Source organism: Gymnoscopelus microlampas (assembly GCF_963454915.1).
Source record: "Gymnoscopelus microlampas genome assembly, chromosome: 16".
In the NCBI taxonomy this organism is placed as follows: Eukaryota; Metazoa; Chordata; class Actinopteri; order Myctophiformes; family Myctophidae; genus Gymnoscopelus; species Gymnoscopelus microlampas.
This window is the reverse complement of record NC_139953.1, coordinates 49,747,523-49,765,156: the sequence shown is the minus strand read 5'-3', so window position 1 is coordinate 49,765,156 and position 17,634 is coordinate 49,747,523. Positions and strand designations below refer to the sequence as shown.

Here is a 17,634-nt window from a genome sequence, read left to right as displayed (position 1 = left end):
CCGGGGTAGTGGGCATGACCCAGGGATAGTGGGCGTGACCCAGGGGATGTTGGAGTGACCCAGGACCCTGGTACTCTAAAAGGGAATAAAGGAATATGTAAACAGAGCTGTGTTACGTTACGACTAGAAAAGGAAACCACATGAATTGTGCATTTTCTGTTGGAAAGTGTTATAGGATGTAAGCAAGTTTATATCATTATAAACTAAGCTTTTGAAACAAGTAGCAGCAAATGTTGAAGATGTTTACAGTCACTTGGTATAATACAGTTGTAAAGTAGTTTATTTTATGTCATTTAGAGTAGCCAATTATTTTTGACCCCTTTTTCTCCCCAATGTAGTCGTTATGCCAATTAATTCCTCCCCACACACATTTCTGTGTTGTCACTGCTGTCGCATCCTACTGACTCACCTGCCAGTGAGGAGCCCCCACCAGGAGGACATAGAGCCTTCGTTCTACTCCTCCCGCCCAACACTCCGCGCTGACAGCTGGCGCCCCCCAGCCCGTAGGAGTACGTGCGAACACGGGCCAGTTGTGTTCGTGTAGACGCTCGACAAAGCCGGATGCACCACGGTGGATTCTAACCCGAAAGTTGTGCAGTAGTTTTATGACTGAGATGGACACGGAACAGACAGTGCAGGAACACACAATGATTAGTAGTCTTTAAGGTTGTCACAACAGCTCGCAGATCTTGCTGCTGTGTTTGCACATTGTTGAACCTCACCCAACATATATGGGAGTTTTTCTTTTTGTCATTAGTCATGTTTCCAGTGGGAAGTATGTGTCTGTGGTGTCTGGGTACAGTGGGCGAGTGGTCAGCAGTGTTGGGCAGTAGCTAGCTACAAGTACTGTAGCTACGCAACATAGCTACTACATTTCCCAGTAGCGTGATGTCTTGGTACAGTGGGCAGGTGGTCAGTATGTGTCTGTGATGTCTTGGTAGGTCAGTGTGTGGCTGTGATGTCTGATGATCTCTGATGATCTCTGATGATCTCTGATCATCATTTTTTCTGAGGTGGATTATTACAGAAGTTCTCTCCACCATTGTTTGAGTGAGGGCGGTGAGGTGAGGTGACAGCACCTCACCGCCTCCCCCCCCCCCCAGAGCCTGGCATCCCTCTTTATTCATGGCGGCCAGTTCCCACCTGATGTTGTGTGGAACTTCAGACTGCTCCAGATCGTACTGAATAACTGCTAACTTGCATAATGTCTTCAGACTAGGACTCAAGTCTAAGATATAAAGGCCATCTCTGTGTCCTTCAAAGAAGATGATACGATCTCCCACCATGCAGCAACAGCAGCCACCAGTCATCCTTAACGGGCCGTTCCCCTTGGGCTTCACCTCCTTCCAGGAGAAGGTCTCTGGATTGTATTTCCAAAGGTCATTGAAGTTCTGACTCTGACGAGGGACCCAACCACCAAATATGTACAGCTCTCCATTGTAGGTAAAGGCTGAATGACCACCGCGTCTTTCTGGGAGGAGCTGTGCAGATGGTGTGCTCAGCCAGCAGCTGGTCTCTGTGTCAAACACTCTGATGTTGTAGTAGTGCTGCCTCTGGATCCCTCGGCCCCTCTGGTACCCCCCATAGCCCCCATATACAAACATCTTTGTCCCGATGATGGTGGCAGAGTGACGTGATGGTGGAGCAGCTGGTGGAGTGCCTCTGGTGTTAATTAAAGACCAGACCAGTGTGGTGGTGTCCAACTTGTAGATGTCATCAGTTAATCTAGTCAGATGGCTGTATCCTCCATGGATATACATGACCTTTCCCAAGACACAGGCTGAGTGGCCAGCCCTCCCCTCTGGAACACTCTCAGAAATCCTGGGCTTGAACCATGTGTGGGCGTCGACATCAAATGCATAAAGCACGTTGTTGAAAAAACCTTCATTCCATCCCCCCCAGATGTAGACGGTATCTTCTATCAGCACAGCAGTGTGGTACCGGCGCATGCAGGGAACTTCAAGGGGACGCTCTCCTCTTCTAGATGTCACTGGGGGCAACGTCCTCCATCTCAGAGACACTGTGTTGAAGACACAGACATTCATGTGATCCTGTAGAGGTTCATTAGGGTAACCTCCAAATGAGTACAGCTTGTGCCCCACTGTCACTGCAGCATGGAAATTTAAATTCGTATCCAGTGCTTCTCGCACGTTCGCTGTCCAGTGCATCGTTGGCAGACCTGCAACCCTCTGAATATCAACTGATCTGTGACTAAATGAGTCTGAAGAGACGTTTCACGTTTCTGTTTTTCTTCAACGTCTTAAAGAATGTCTGTGGTCGTGCTGCCGCTTCAAGCTCACTGCTCCCAAGTTGTCCGTGTCTGTGACTCCGCTTGACCTTCTTATACCGTCCTGATGTCACTGTGACTCTGCCATGAACATATATAGACTCTCCACCGTAGCCACGCCCAAATATGGGATGTTTTTAACGGTGTCAGCATGACGTCAGACTCAAACAAGTCAGTCGGTTCCATGCATGGAGCTCTAACCTTTCACGTTGTTACAGAACAAACACTCTATAGTAATGATTACTATCACAATATAGAGCTATTTAACACTGTTACTGACAAACACTCTATAGCAATGATTACTATCACAATATAGAGCTATTTAACACTGTTACTGAACAAACACTCTATAGTAATGATTACTATCACAATATAGATCTATTTAACACTGTTACTGAACAAACACTTTATAGTAATGATTACTATCACAATATAGAGCTATTTAACACTGTTACTGAACAAACACTCTATAGTAATGATTACTATCACAATATAGATCTATTTAACACTGTTACTGAACAAACTCTATAGTAATGATTACTATCACAATATAGAGCTATTTAATCCTTATTTTAACACGTAACTTACAGCACGTTTAATGAGGTGCAACGTGTGTTTCCTCAGTTATTTTAATGAGGTGTATCGTGTGTTTCCTCAGTTATTTTAATGAGGTGTATCGTGTGTTTCCTCAGTTATTTTAATGAGGTGTAACGTGTGTTTCCTCAGTTATTTTAATGAGGTGTAACGTGTGTTTCCTCAGTTATTTTAATGAGGTGTAACGTGTGTTTCCTCAGTTATTTTAATGAGGTGTAACATGTGTTTCCTCAGTTCTTTTAATGAGGTGTAACATGTGTTTCCTCAGTTCTTTTAATGAGGTGTAACATGTGTTTCCTCAGTTATTTTAATGAGGTGTAACGTGTGTTTCCTCAGTTATTTTAATGAGGTGTAACATGTGTTTCCTCAGTTATTTTAATGAGGTGTAACGTGTGTTTCCTCAGTTATTTTAATGAGGTGTAACGTGTGTTTCCTAAGTTATTTTAATGAGGTGTAATGTGTGTTTCCTCAGTTATTTTAATGAGGTGTAACGTGTGTCAGTTCTCAGGTCTGTACCTGTTGTCGTCGGTGGTTCTGGTGTTGGGTCTGTGTCTCTACGCCTCCTCCTCCACATACGTGGCTCAGGACCCTCGCGTCTACAAGCAGTTCCGCAACGCAGGTACCATAAGCCCTGGGGTTCTCAACCCCCAACATAATCATATTTGAACTGGGGACCCCCATATGAACTGGTGACCCCCCACACCGATAAGCACTTGGCATTTCATTTAGTTTGACTTTTTTCTATGGATTCTTCCATGGAGACATGAATTCATGGATATTTTTTTTTTTGTCGCATTCCTATAAGCCAATAATTTGATGACCGGCATCGGTTCCGGTAGGAGACACAAAGACTCTCCTTTGTATCTCTTATACCGGAACCGGTCCACCGGTCATCAAATTATTGGCTCACAAAAACAAAAAAATTAGTACTTTTTGGGGTGAACTATCCCTTTAATATGTATTCCTGAAAGGTTAGCATACTATAATAGAATATAGATTGTTCTCACATTAATAAATTGAGACACAGAGTAGACAGAAACATTACCATATTATCATGAGCATTAGAGGACCATTTATATAAGATAGGTTGAAAATGTCTGCAATAACAAATAAATAATCTGAGCGCTCCTTCTTTTGCAGGCTGCCACCCAGCCATGGACACGCCCCCTCGCCCAGGGGGCAGAGCTACGGAGCCGTCCGTCACGTACACCAGCCTGGGACAGGAAGTGGAGGAGGAGTCACGCGTGCGAGTGGTGTGACGAGTGGTGTGACACGCCCGCCACGACCGACCAATAGAAAAAGAGCAAGGACTAAAGACCACCTCCGCTTTAATTCCTGTATCTGTGTGTGATGTCACGTGTAGGTGGCCCCGCCTCTTTAGCCAGTTGAACCCCACCCACCATGCCTATTTGGGGGGGGGAGGGGTTGTGGCGCTATGTTAACTCATTTCACAGGGGACCCCCTGGTACCCTACCCCCCCCCAAAGACCACTGGTGGTCCCCGGACCACTGGTTGAGAACCACTGCTTTAGCTCCATGGTCACTGAATATTGAACCCAACAGTCACACAATTAAGACACACAATCTTCCCAACATTCTGACACTAAAATGTTTTTTTTTCAGACGAGACAATTCAGGAGAACATCAACTTTGTTATCGACCTTTTCTCTTTTCCCAGCAACACACTCTCACAGCGTCTAGCACCACCAGTAATCAATCATAAGAAGTTCCTATGTCAGACGGCGAATTCGTAGGAGACCATTAACCCTGAAGCCGATTCTACATGTCTCCTAAATCCCAACAGTTTTCTGGGGAAAAAAAACGTATGTTTCTATATCAGTGGTGCTCAATCTTTTTCATGTCAAGGACCCCCAAAATGATATGTATTTGGCCGCGGACCCCCATCTCAATTTTTTTTGTCCCAGGGGGTCCCAGAAGCAAAGATTTGAGTTACAAATGTTCGCTTGAAAAAATATACATATTCAAAGATTTTGCACACATGTTCACGATTTTCCAAAAATAGCAGATCTACAAGCTCATAGCGTGGCACCGAGTGCCACGCTATGAGCTTGTAGATCTGCTATTTTTGAATAGCCAAAGTGTAAAATAATACTTTTTAGCCCATACACTATGGTCCAAAAGTGGGTGGATCCATGCCGGATGGGTGTGGTGAGTGTGTGGGGTGGGGTGCGGTGTGGTTGGTGGTTTATGATTTCGGAACAGTTTGAATAGCCTATATATTTTTTATATTTCCAAAATTCTCTCCTTCTTGTGCTCAATCCCAAAAAATGATTCCCCATTCAGACACATTCCAATATGACAATATTATTGTCTGCCTTTTGTTATTGTAAAGGACTTATTATGTTACTGCAGAACAACTCTACTTGTTTTTGTTTGTTTTAGATTTATTGATTGATTGATTGATTGATTGATTGATTGATTGATTGATTGATTGATTTACCTTACCTAGATCAATACCTTTATTGATCCCGCGGGGGGGGAATCGGGCGCCCAGAGGCAGCACAGCAGTTAAAGTTACAAAGGTAAAGAGTAATACAGCAATACGAGGCACAAGAAAAAGAAAACAAGAAGTGCCGTCAATACAGAACAACAGTGTACAATAAAAACAAATAAAGTGTCCATTACAGTCAATACAATGAGAAAGAAAGTGACAATGTTCACAGTGAGAGAGAAAAGAAAAGAAAAACTTTTTTTTTTCCAGTGACACAGACATAGTGGCATTTCGGCAGTAAGAAATGTGTGTATAAAGTAGTAATAATGGGAAATGTCATCGCAAACCCGAAAATCCGCAATAGGCCTCTGTGCACAGCGGCCATATTGGAAAGAAAATGGGCCTCTTCCTTACTGTTACCAATTGTGTTACCAATGACACTAATGAAGGCTCTGTTCCATTTAGCGTAGCACAGTGGTTCTCAAACTATTTGAATTCCAAGGACCCCCATAACTCTGAGAGTGTACACATGGTCATGGAACCAAATGGACCCTTACAGGTCTGTAACTCTGAGAGTGTACAAATAGAACCAAATGGACCCTACAGACCCGTAAGGGTCCATTTGGAACCCTTCTCAAGGACCCATGAGGGTCCCTGGACCACACTTTGAGACCCACTGGTGTAGCAGAGTGTTTCCAGTGAGTCAACACCCTGTGTGTGTGTGTGTGTGTGTGTGTGTGTGTGTGTGTGTGTGTGTGTGTGTGTGTGTGTGTGTGTGTGTGTGTGTGTGTGTGTGTGTGTGTGTGTGTGTGTGTGTGTGTGTGTGTGTGTGTGTGTGTGTGTGCGCGCGCGTGCGTGCGTGTGTGTGTCCACAGGGATTAGACTAATCACCCAAAGAAAAACCTAACAATACACATTAAAACAAACAAAGGTAAAAAAAAATTTTAACAAAAATAATAAACGCGTAGCGAGATTAACAAAGAATTCCACTGTGATCTAATGACTGTGAATACATTATAGATAGAGACCACGTTGTAAATCCTTTGTTCTTCATGTATAAAATGGTTCTTAAAGGTTTCATGACGTAACATTTAAAATAATATGTATGTTTGCTATTTTTTGGGGGGTTTTCTGACCTCAAGTACACCCAAAATACCAACTTTGAACATTCAGTGGATTTTCTGTGGTCTGGGCTTTTCTGAATAATTAGGCCTTTTAATCCGGCCTTTGACTTGTAACAGAGTATGTTTATATTGCGGTACTTTTACTTCCATCACTGGTTAAAACCTTTTAATACACGTTAGAAGGAAGGATCATGATAAAGACTTTTAACCCTTTAAGCCCTGAAGAAGCATCTGTGTCACTTTTTGATTTGAGCTAAAAAGCATTTTTTTTACTCTTTGGCTATTCAAAAAATAGCAGATCTACAAGCTCATAGCGCGGCACCGAGTGCCGCGCTATGAGCTTGTAGATCTGCTATTTTAGAAATATCGTTATTTTTTTGCAAATCTTGAGATTTGAGTTTCAAAAGCGAACATTTGTAACTTAAATCTTTGCTTCTGGGGGATTTAACAGTTTTTTGAAAAAACTTATGTCGCCATAATATCAGTGGTTCTTTTTTCCATGTCAAGGACCCCCAAAATGACATGTATTTAGCCACGGACCCCCATCTAAAAATATATGTTTCAGGGACCCCCGGAAGCAAAGATTCGAGTTAAAATGTTTCGCTTTAAAACAATATATATTAAAAGATTTGCACACATTTTCACGATTTTACAAAAATAGCAGATCTACAAGCTCATAGCGCGGCACTCGGTGCCGCGCTAGGAGCTTGTAGATCTGCTATTTTTGAATAGCCAAAGGATAAAATAATGCTTTTTAGCTCAAATCAAAAAGTGACACAGATGCTTCTTCAGGGCTTCAAGGGTTAATGTTTTGTAAACCAGCATTACATGTACATTACATTACATTACATTACATGTACATTACATTACATTACATTACATTACATTACATTACATTACATGTACCATAGATTACATTACATTACATTACATGTCATGAAACTTTTAAACTTAAAAAGCGTAGTTTTTCACGTATAAGATCAGTGGTTCTTAAACTTTAAAAGCTGGACACCCAAAAAAAGAGAAATGTCATGTCTCTCCCATTGGAAATAGCAGATCTACAAGCTCACAGCGCATGGCGATGCGCCGCTTTTTGAGCTAGCGGAACGGCTATTTTCACTATACTTCCCTATTGTCCCAGCAGGACCCCTGCAGGGGTCCTTGAGGGGGTTCCAGGGGGTCCCCATAGCTAAATGAGTTGATACAGCATCAAAAGTCAGTTCAACTCCTTAAACCCTAGTATACATCTGCTGTTAAAAAATACAAAATAATCTTGTATGGGGGGGGGGTCCCTGGGGGTCCCTGGCACAAAATATTTTCAGTTACATATAAATATGGGGGTCCTTGACATGAGGTTTGAGAACCACTGGTCCAAAGGGATTTGTGCCTAACAATGATACTCATATAAATAATAAACTGTGGACTGTGTCTTTTATTTACATGAGCATAAACCTGCTTTACGGTTATTTAACCCTGTTTACTGTTATTTAACCCTGTTTACTGTTATTTTTACTGTACATTTTAACCTGTTCAGTGTTATTTTCCTTGGCGACGGCCTTAAGCCTCCCAGACATGTATTATTACAAGTATTTATTATTATTATCATTATTATTATTATTATTATTTTTATTATTATTACTACTTGTATTATTGTGCCATTTGAATCCAGAAATGTTTGCAAATACAGTTTGAGATTAAAATACAAACGTGTTGAAGTAACTCCACAGACTGTCCTGAGTCCTTTGTACTGAGAAATACTCCATTACAAGTAAAAGTCCAGAATTTAAAATTTACTTGAGTAAAAGTACAAAATCATTGGCATACAAAGTAAAAGTACTCATTATGCAGAATGTCCCAGCATTTCACAAGTTTTCAACTGTATAAACATTTTGATCGGCTATTTTCAAATGGCAAAAATGTATATAGGGCTGAAGTGGTTAGTGTATGTTTTGTAATAATAATCAACATCTACAAATAATTGTAGTGGAGTAAAAGTACAATATTTACCTGAGATGTTGTGGAGTAGAAGTAAAAGTATTGAAAATTGGAAATACTCCAGTAAAGTAAAAATACCTAAAAATGGTACAATACTTGAGTAAATGTACTTAGTTACTTTACACCACTGTTTACCACAAACATAATTTGTCTTAAAACATTACAGTTAGAATTACAGCCAAATTGAGCCAATGTCTTTGTTTCATCACTTCTAACTCTCTCTCTCTCTCTCTCTCTCTCTCTCTCTCTCTCTCTCTCTCTCTCTCTCTCTCTCTCTCTCTCTCTCTCCTGATTGGATAAAAGTGGCATCCCGGCCTGAACGTGCCTTTTCTGTTTTCCTAAGAACTGCACAGATGGTAGAGCTCTTATGCCACAGACACGGTGTAAGTGTGCCATCTAGTGGATGAATGTTTCCACTGCACCTTTAATTTAAAGGGATATTTCACTTTCAGAAAAAACTTTTGGTGATTTTATCATCTACTCAAGCCTTTGTGAGCCCCGCCCCCAGACAGTTTTTAAGTTGGTCGATTCAGTATTTAGATATTTGATTTTCATTTTATCAGACACGCCCCCTTCCTATACAAACCCATTATAACTTCAAACTCCATTTTAACCATGTTACATTCATCAATTTGACTTAGTTACTTGGTAGATTTAGATTATTATTTAAGCTATACATTAACTACTTAAGCTCTATTTTATATTTTGTCTATTCCAACATAATAGAACACAATTTTCACAATCTACAAGTTATCAGCTTGTAGATCGGCTATTTTTGAAAGATTTGGACATAAATCCAAGAACTACTGCAACCACTGCTTCAACATGGGACTCCCCCATATCCAGCTCTAGAATGGTTCAGTCCACTGCTCCCCCAAATCCGGCTCTAGAATGGTTCAGTCCACTGCTCCCCCATCTCCAGCTCTAGAATGGTTCAGTCCACTGCTCCCCCAAATCCAGCTCTAGAATGGTTCAGTCCACTGCTCCCCCAAATCCAGCTCTAGAATGGTTCAGTCCACTGCTCCCCCATATCCAGCTCTAAAATGGTTCAGTCCACTGCTCCCCCATATCCAGCTCTAGAATGGTTCAGTCCACTGCTCCCCCATATCCAGCTCTAAAATGGTTCAGTCCACTGCTCCCCCATCTCCAGCTCTAGAATGGTTCAGTCCACTGCTCCCCCATCTCCAGCTCTAAAATGGTTCAGTCCACTGCTCCCCCATCTCCAGCTCTAGAATGGTTCAGTCCATAGCCTAAAAACTGACATATAAAATAGCCGATCTACAAGATGATAGATCGGCTATTTGTCAAGACATTTGGATTAACCCCCCCCCTTGCTTCTACCTGAGACTCCCTCATATCCAGCTTGCATATCCGGCAAGTAGGAGGGGCTCATGTACGACTCATTAGTTTAGTTATGGAGCAGAAAGACTCCCCTGTATCCAGCTGGATAATGGTTCAGTCCACAGCTTTATAAAGGGCAGGTAGGACAGCTCAGGTGCAGCTCATTAGTGTGATTATGGAAAATGGAGGTGCTGTGTGGGAGCAAGAGCTGCAGCAGAACTTCTCCTCTCTGAACCTCTCCTCCACACAGGAGGTCCTCAAGGTAAGGCTGTCAGTCACTGTCAGGACATTTTATTATATAAATATTATGTATAATATTTTGTATATAATATATATTGTAATATTTTGATTATAGTTTAGGCCAGTGGTTCTCAAACTTTCATGTCAAGATATGCCAGGGACCCCCATAAGAGAAGATATTTTTTTTACAGCTCTAGCAGTGATTCTCAACCATTTTAATTTCAAGGACCACCAGATTGACATGCATTAGGGCTACAGACCGCCATTTAATGGCATTTCTATCTCTGGGACTCCAATTCATATTGTAAAATCAATGTTAATTTAACTCTGAGAGTGTACAAATGGAACCAAATGGACCTGTTAGGGTCCATTTTGTTCCATTTGTACACTCTCAGAGATAACAGACCCATACAGACCCATAAGGGTCCATTTGGTTCCTATAAATCATTTAGCTGGGGCCCCCTGGTATCCCCTCAAGTACCCCCGGGGGTCCCTGGACCCCACTTTGAGAACCAATGGTTTAGGCCGATGCTAGGTTCTTGGTTTACCTGTGATTCTAGTTTATTGAGACCCTACACTGTCTCTCTGTGTTCTATGTATGAGTGTTTATTGTAAGTCACTCTGGATGAGAGAGATTGTACTTTGGTTAATTACGATTAACAATTGTATTGTGTGTTCCGCATTGAACATGATGGGAAATATATATATTTCTGTGGCTAAAATAAATTCGATTTAATTACTTTTATAGAAGCTATAAAATGGCAAATAGTTGGATCTACAAGCTTGTAGATTGGCTATTTTTGCTACTTGTTAAAAAAAAATCTGAACAATGGAAATTATTTAATTATGCTAAATAATTACTACTATCTCAAATAAGTGACTGTGTGGTTTATGTAATGTGACTGTCCTACCAGGACCAGCAGGAGAACCTCCAGAAGAACCTCCGTGATAAGGGTCTCCAGAAGGACAGAGGTCTCCAGATCCAGAAGGACCTCAGTGATGAGGTTCTCCAGAAGGACAGAGGTCTTCTGGACCTCAGTGATGAGGTTCTCCAGAAGGACAGAGGTCTTCTGGACCTCAGTGATGAGGTTCTCCAGAAGGACCTCAGTGATGAGGTTCTCCAGAAGGACAGAGGTCTTCTGGACCTCAGTGATGAGGTTCTCCAGAAGGACCTCAGTGATGAGGTTCTCCAGAAGGACAGAGGTCTTCTGGACCTCAGTGATGAGGTTCTGCTGCTCATCATGACCAGACTGGACCCCACAGCGCTCCTCAGACTGGGTTCCACGTGCAGAACCATGTTCAGGGTGTGTTCCTGTAACTCGCTGTGGACCAAACACTTCCAGGTAATGATAATCAAACATTATAGAGCACTGAAGTCTGACAGATGTTTCCTGGGCTGTGTTTTCCACTTCCTGTCGATTTCATTGGTCATCTGACCAGTTCCATTGGATTTCATTGGATCAAATCGGCAGGAAGTGGAAAACACACAGCCTAGGAAACGGGTGAATACAATAATGGGTTATAGGGCATAGCAGTGGCGGCCATTTTCGGGTTCCACTCAAAAATAGTCAATGCATTTTCCTCATTGAAATTTCTAAAAATATTTATATCGAGTGGAACCATAAAATGGCTGCCACTGCTATGCCCTATAGCTACAAATCTAAAATGACACATATATCACGCATTCCCGGATTGAATGGGTTTATGTTTTGAAAAACTGAAGCATAAAGAAGGTTGTCGCAGTTTGTGGACAAAAGGAGTTACTTTGTTTAATTACTTTGCAGATATAAAATATTATAAAACGTAAAATATTATAAAACGTAAATTAAGTATTGGTAACAAAATGTACTTAAAATACCAAAAGTACTAAAATGTTTGAAAATGGCAGATCTACAAGGTCGCGACGCGTTGTGAACTTGTAGATCTGCTATTTTCAAATAGCCTACAGTATGTATAAAATAGGGCTAAAGTGGTTTTATAATGTAATCATTTATATCTGCAAAGTAACTAAAGTTTTCAAATGTAGTGGAGTAAAAGTAACAATATTTGCCTCTTTGTATTGGAAATAGTCCAGTAAAAAAAAACACACAACATTGTACTTGAGTACATGTACTTAGTTACTTTACAACAGTACTTCGTTTGTCCCTCGCAGGCTTCCTTCGTGGTGTCCTTCCCGGCACACAGCTGCAGGGTCTCGGCTAAGGTGGCGTTCCGCTGGCTGTTCATGTGGAAGACTCTGTTCAGGAACCTGCACTGTAACCGCACGCTGCAGGAGAGGCTGTTCTCAGAGGTTCCCCTCCTCCCCCAGAGATACTGGACCCAGTGGCTGGTCCTGGAGGAGACGGTCCCGTTACCCCGCGTCAGGATGAGCGCCCCCGAGGTCCAGACCCTGTGGGGGGTCAGCGAGAAGACTCTGCAGGACCAGGCCCAAGGTACTGTGTGTGTGTGTGTGTGTGGTAAATGAATCCCTCTGGCGTGTTTTTCGCACAGAGGGTTCCAAAACGTTTTATCTTTGGGTCCGGGACCCAAAACTAGTGAAACTGGGAGATCTACAAGCTCAAACGTGATCTGCTATTTTCACTACTTAAAGTTATTTATTCATGAATAAAGTTATTCATTTTTTTCCCCAGACATACACGCTCATGGCTGTGCCATGAGCGTGTATGTCTGCTGTTTTTGAATAGCCAAAGATCTAAAAATGATACTGTGTTCCCGGTATTAATGGGTTAACCTCTCTGACGTGCACAGCGCTAAAACTCTGCAGTTGTACCTGACTTGAACACCTCGGGTCGGGCAGTGGTTGTCAAACCTTTTGGGCTCGGGGCAGCTCTGTAAATTATATTTTCATCCAGAGCACCCCTAAATGACATGTTAACTTTACAACACTCAGACAAATTAAATACTTTTACATCTAAACCAAGCATCCCTATTCTGCGGGTGAACATTCACCAAAAATGTTTACTTTAATTCATGGATATTATTTTAGTTTTGTCTCATTCCTAAGACAATAATTTGATGACCGGCAGCGGTTCCGGTAGGAGACACAAAGAAGACTCTTTGTGTCTCCTACCGGAACCGCTGCCGGTCATCAAATTATTGTCTTAGGAATGAGACAAAACTAAAAAAATATCCATGAATTAAAGTCTCCATGGAGTGACTGATGGATAGACAAAAATGACATTTTGGGGTGAACATTCCCTTTAATTATTACTAGTGTTTTTTTTTTGTACTTTATTGGGTTTTAGACTTTTCTATTTAAAAAAGCCTCCTGTGGACAGGTGTTAAACTAGCCCTCGTGCTATAGTATACACACTTGAAACGATGCATATAGTTCGTCCAATGTGATTGTGACGTCCATGTCAAATAAATAAACCTAACACAGGTACAGGTACAGATGACAGTGAGGTGTGGGTGTTGGTGTGGAAGGACCTCTATGCTCTGGCTGTCAAACAACACGGGAACGCCAGCACCTTCTTCCAGTACGTTCTCAACCAGCAAGAAAACAATGGTGAGACACACACTATGTCTCTCTCTCGCTCTCTCTCTCTGGCCTAAAGGCTTTATTTGTTATATTTAAAAAAATAATAATTATGTTGTACTTTTACTGCACTACTTTTCTAGGAAGGAAAATCTCTGGAAAGTTCAATTCAGCAAACAATTGCTTTGTACTTTTGTACTTTAGAATACTTATTTATTTGATTGAGTACATACTCTGCTACAGACCTGTCTAAATGTAAACTTGTATGAAGTGGCTGTTTTGAGAGTGTTTAACAATGTAATGTAACGTTTAATTTCCTTTCCAGACCACAGTGAACTGGAGGTGATGTACTTCCAGTACACGCAGTGTCGCTACCAGTGGTTCTTCTCCTATTGGCTGTTCAGCCAGGCGCCGCCCTTCAACCGCCAGCTGCGCGGCATCTTCCTCCAATGGCGGAAGCACAACAGCTGGCGGGTGGCCAACTGGGGCGGGACCCTGTGCGACGTCAGATACCTGGCCTCGCTCCATCCAATCACAGCCGACTACTGGAGAGGCAAGCTGGCTCTGGGAGATGAAGCCGTGGGTGAGTGGAATTAATAATAAATATTAATATTACACCCAGAAACCAGTGATTCTCAACCTTTATCATTGCAAAGACTCAGGTCGATATCATATGAGTCTCTGTGACCACAATCTACATTGTAAAATACTTAATACGTTAAATTAAACTATTAGAACCAGGAAAACATCAGTGTCATTTTAGATTTTAGCCCTAGTTTATACTTTGGCTACGACAAATATTTCTTTAAGCTGTCCTTACCTCTCCGTCTCTCTCTCCAGGTATCCAGGTGGTAGAGAACTATTTCTCCATGTGTAAGTCTCTCATGGCCTGGATCCTGGGTCGTGACTGGGGCCGGCTCAAACGCAGAAAGGTAATTAACGTATATCTGATCTGTTTTCTGCATCTCTGCAACACCGCAGAAAGCCATGATGTTCAAAGCCATGCAGTGGCGTGCACAGACATTTTGAGGGGCAGGTGCTCAAGTAAATTATACTTTTATTTGTTTACTTAGTCTGCTCTTTTTTCCCTCTACACCTATACCTCTTTGACAAAAATAGCCGATCTACAAGCCCACAACGCCTCGCAGCGCGAGGCGTTGTGGGCTTGTAGATCGGCTATTTTTGGCTAAAGTTCTCCTCAGAAAAGGGATGCTAGGTTTCGAGTGGTTATGGTAAAAAGAAAAATCCCATCACATAAAAATTTGGCGGACCCCCTGTAGTAACTCTGAGGACCCCCTAGGGGTCCCGGACCCCCTGTTGAAGACCCCTGCTGTGCCCTTTTTTCAAAAGGGCACTTCTGGTCAAGAGGGCAAAGGGCAGGTGCTCTAGCACCACCTAGAGTCTATCTGTGCCCGTCCCTGAAGCCATGTTTTTACCACCTATGTTTCCAGGTATACTTGTAAAAAAGTATTTGTTACATAATCATTCGTTGCTCATCGCAATTAGTTTTGTATAATTATCGTTTCCATGTCGTCATTTTTCCAAAATAAATGCAGATCTACAAGCCAACAACGCATCACTTAGTGATGCTTTGTTAGCTTGTAGATTTCCGCCATTTCCGCTATTTTTCAATTTTTGCAAGTGTAAAAATATTGAAATGTCCATAATTTCTTGTGTCTCCTCTCGTGCAATTTGATTATGAAGCCTGAAAGGCAAACGGAAATGCATTGTTTCCATGTGTTCCAAGGTTTAATGCTAAAAACACAATTAAATCGTTAATCGCAATTATTTGCATGTGTAGTTGTAAATATCACATATATATATGCATCGGAAATTAGGAGTTGGATAACATAGGAATATCGGCAAAAAAAGTCAATCCCTAGTTCAAGTGTATTCTCTCCTGTATCTCCAGGTGTACTTGGACACCCTGGACGGGGTCTACCTGGTCCTGCGTCAGGAGCTCCAGGACGGCCTGGTGGAACACTACAGGTTCTGGCAGGTGGCCAAGCTTCAGATGAGCCGGGTCTGTGCGCTGGAGGACCTGGCCCAGAACTATGTCAACTGGAGGCTCATCGACACCCTGCCCTATTACAAGTAAGATACTGATCACATGACACTCTGCCCTATTACAAGTAAGATACTGATCACATGACTACCTGCCCTATTACAAGTAAGATACTGATCACATGACTACCTGCCCTATTACAAGTAAGATACTGATCACATGACTACCTGCCCTATTACAAGTAAGATACTGATCACATGACTACCTGCCCTATTACAAGTAAGATACTGATCACATGACTACCTGCCCTATTACAAGTAAGATACTGATCACATGACTACCTGCCCTATTACAAGTAAGATACTGATCACATGACACTCTGCCCTATTACAAGTAAGATACTGATCACATGACACTCTGCCCTATTACAAGTAAGATACTGATCACATGACACTCTGCCCTATTACAAGTAAGATACTGATCACATGACACTCTGCCCTATTACAAGTAAGATACTGATCACATGACACTCTGCCCTATTACAAGTAAGATACTGATCACATGACACTCTGCCCTATTACAAGTAAGATACTGATCACATGAAATGATACCCGCTTCATAATACATTAGTCATTTAGCAGACGCTTTTATCCAAAGCTACTTACAATAAGTGCATTCAACATAGGTAGGGAACGAAACTGCTAATCACATTGCATTCTCTTCTAAAACAAGCAACTAAGAGTATACCTAGCGCTAAGGTAAAAGTGTAATATATCAGCTACCTACTGTCTTAAACAGATGAGACAAAATAGGAAAATCAAATGAGCAAGAGCTAAAACAAATAAGTGTATCGAATAAACAGGATCCAATAAAACAAGAGCTCGTACAAATAATGGACAACACGTAGGCAAGGCAAAGAGGAAGGGTCAGGGTAGTGTTTACTGAAGAGGTGGGTTTTCAGCCTGCGGCGAAAGATGGGCAGTGACTCTGCTGTCCTGACATCAGTGGGGAGTTCCTTGGTGATGATATTACAGGTTATACCTGCTGTCAGGAAGTATAGTGTACCTGGTTAATAATAATAATATTATTACAGATTGTACCTGCTGTCAGGAAATCCAGTGTACCTGCTCCACCTCCAGAACTTCCTGCTGAGGAAGCGACAGCTTCACAACTGGATCAACATGGAGGTCAACAGCTGGGCCAGAAGCTTACTGCAGGACGACCTGTACACACATCTGGAATATGATGCTAAGATCAGCCAAGGTTTGTATCCACACTCACTCTCTCTACGGTTGGGCGATAAGACGAATATATTGGCAACCAGCGATTGCCCAATCGTATTTTTACACAGGAAGCGTGTTGTGCGCTTGTAGATCAGCTATTTCCACTAGTTTGGGTCACGGCGAGACATTACATTTCTCTTTTGGGTTCTCCAGCTAAAAAGTTTAGTCACTTGAATTCATGGATATTTGTTAGTTTGTCTCATTCCTAAGACAATAATGTGATGACCGGCAGCGGTCATCACATTATTGTCTTAGGAATGAGACAAACTAACAAATATCCATGAATTCAAGTCTCCATGGGGTGACTAATCGATCTCATTGGTTGGTATTAATCTGTATCATTTTGCTCCACAGAAAGCCTCCATGGTCAGAGCGTGGGAGCTCAGCTCAACAGACTGATCTGGCTGTACCTGAACTCTGGACAGCAGCTCTACCTGGAGGCTGTGAAGGGCTTCGTGTTGCTCTGCGCCAAAGACAGACTGTCTGCTTACCGGATAGCTAACCACCTTCCCGTGTTCGCTGTGTGCGCGCCAAAAGCTGCTCTACAAGGTAGCTAACCGTCCTGTGTGTGGATCCAGGATCAACTTTTACCTGATCACCGGGTGATCTCTGCCACTAATGGCCTTTTTAGATACTTTTTATAATGTTTGGGCGCTTGTCCAGGATTTAAAAAAAAGGTGATCAAATAGTTTTTATTGCACGATAGCTCTCTGTACATACGTAGTCACTGCTGTAGTTTAGCAGCTTACGCTGTGAGCTAACCGTGTTTTAACTCTGAGAATGTACTAGTGTAAAAAGTTAAATTGATCAATCGACAGCAGATTTTACTGTGTGAT

The 17,634-nt window shown here is 42.0% G+C and overlaps 2 protein-coding genes across 2 annotated transcripts in view; both read left to right on the top strand.

Annotated features, from left to right (window-relative positions):
* Window positions 1-4,378, top strand: part of slc35f1 (solute carrier family 35 member F1) — a 46,897-nt gene extending 42,519 nt beyond the window's left edge. Inside the window, exons 8-9 of the mRNA XM_084082664.1 lie at window positions 3,383-3,500; window positions 4,022-4,378. Of these exons, the coding sequence (XP_083938790.1) occupies window positions 3,383-3,500; window positions 4,022-4,140 (237 nt within the window). The 3' untranslated portion in view covers window positions 4,141-4,378. The remainder of the gene's footprint in view (window positions 1-3,382; window positions 3,501-4,021) is intronic.
* A 5,589-nt stretch (window positions 4,379-9,967) lies between these two features.
* LOC311063082 (uncharacterized protein) lies at window positions 9,968-17,355 on the top strand (the record flags this gene model as incomplete). The annotated part of the gene is made up of 9 exons (XM_084082292.1): window positions 9,968-10,054; window positions 10,947-11,375; window positions 12,185-12,464; window positions 13,415-13,540; window positions 13,836-14,093; window positions 14,351-14,442; window positions 15,423-15,604; window positions 16,609-16,778; window positions 17,153-17,355. 9 exons carry the CDS (start codon window positions 9,968-9,970, stop codon window positions 17,353-17,355), a joined length of 1,827 nt encoding a protein of 608 aa, XP_083938418.1.
* Between the last annotated feature and the right edge of the window lie 279 nt (window positions 17,356-17,634).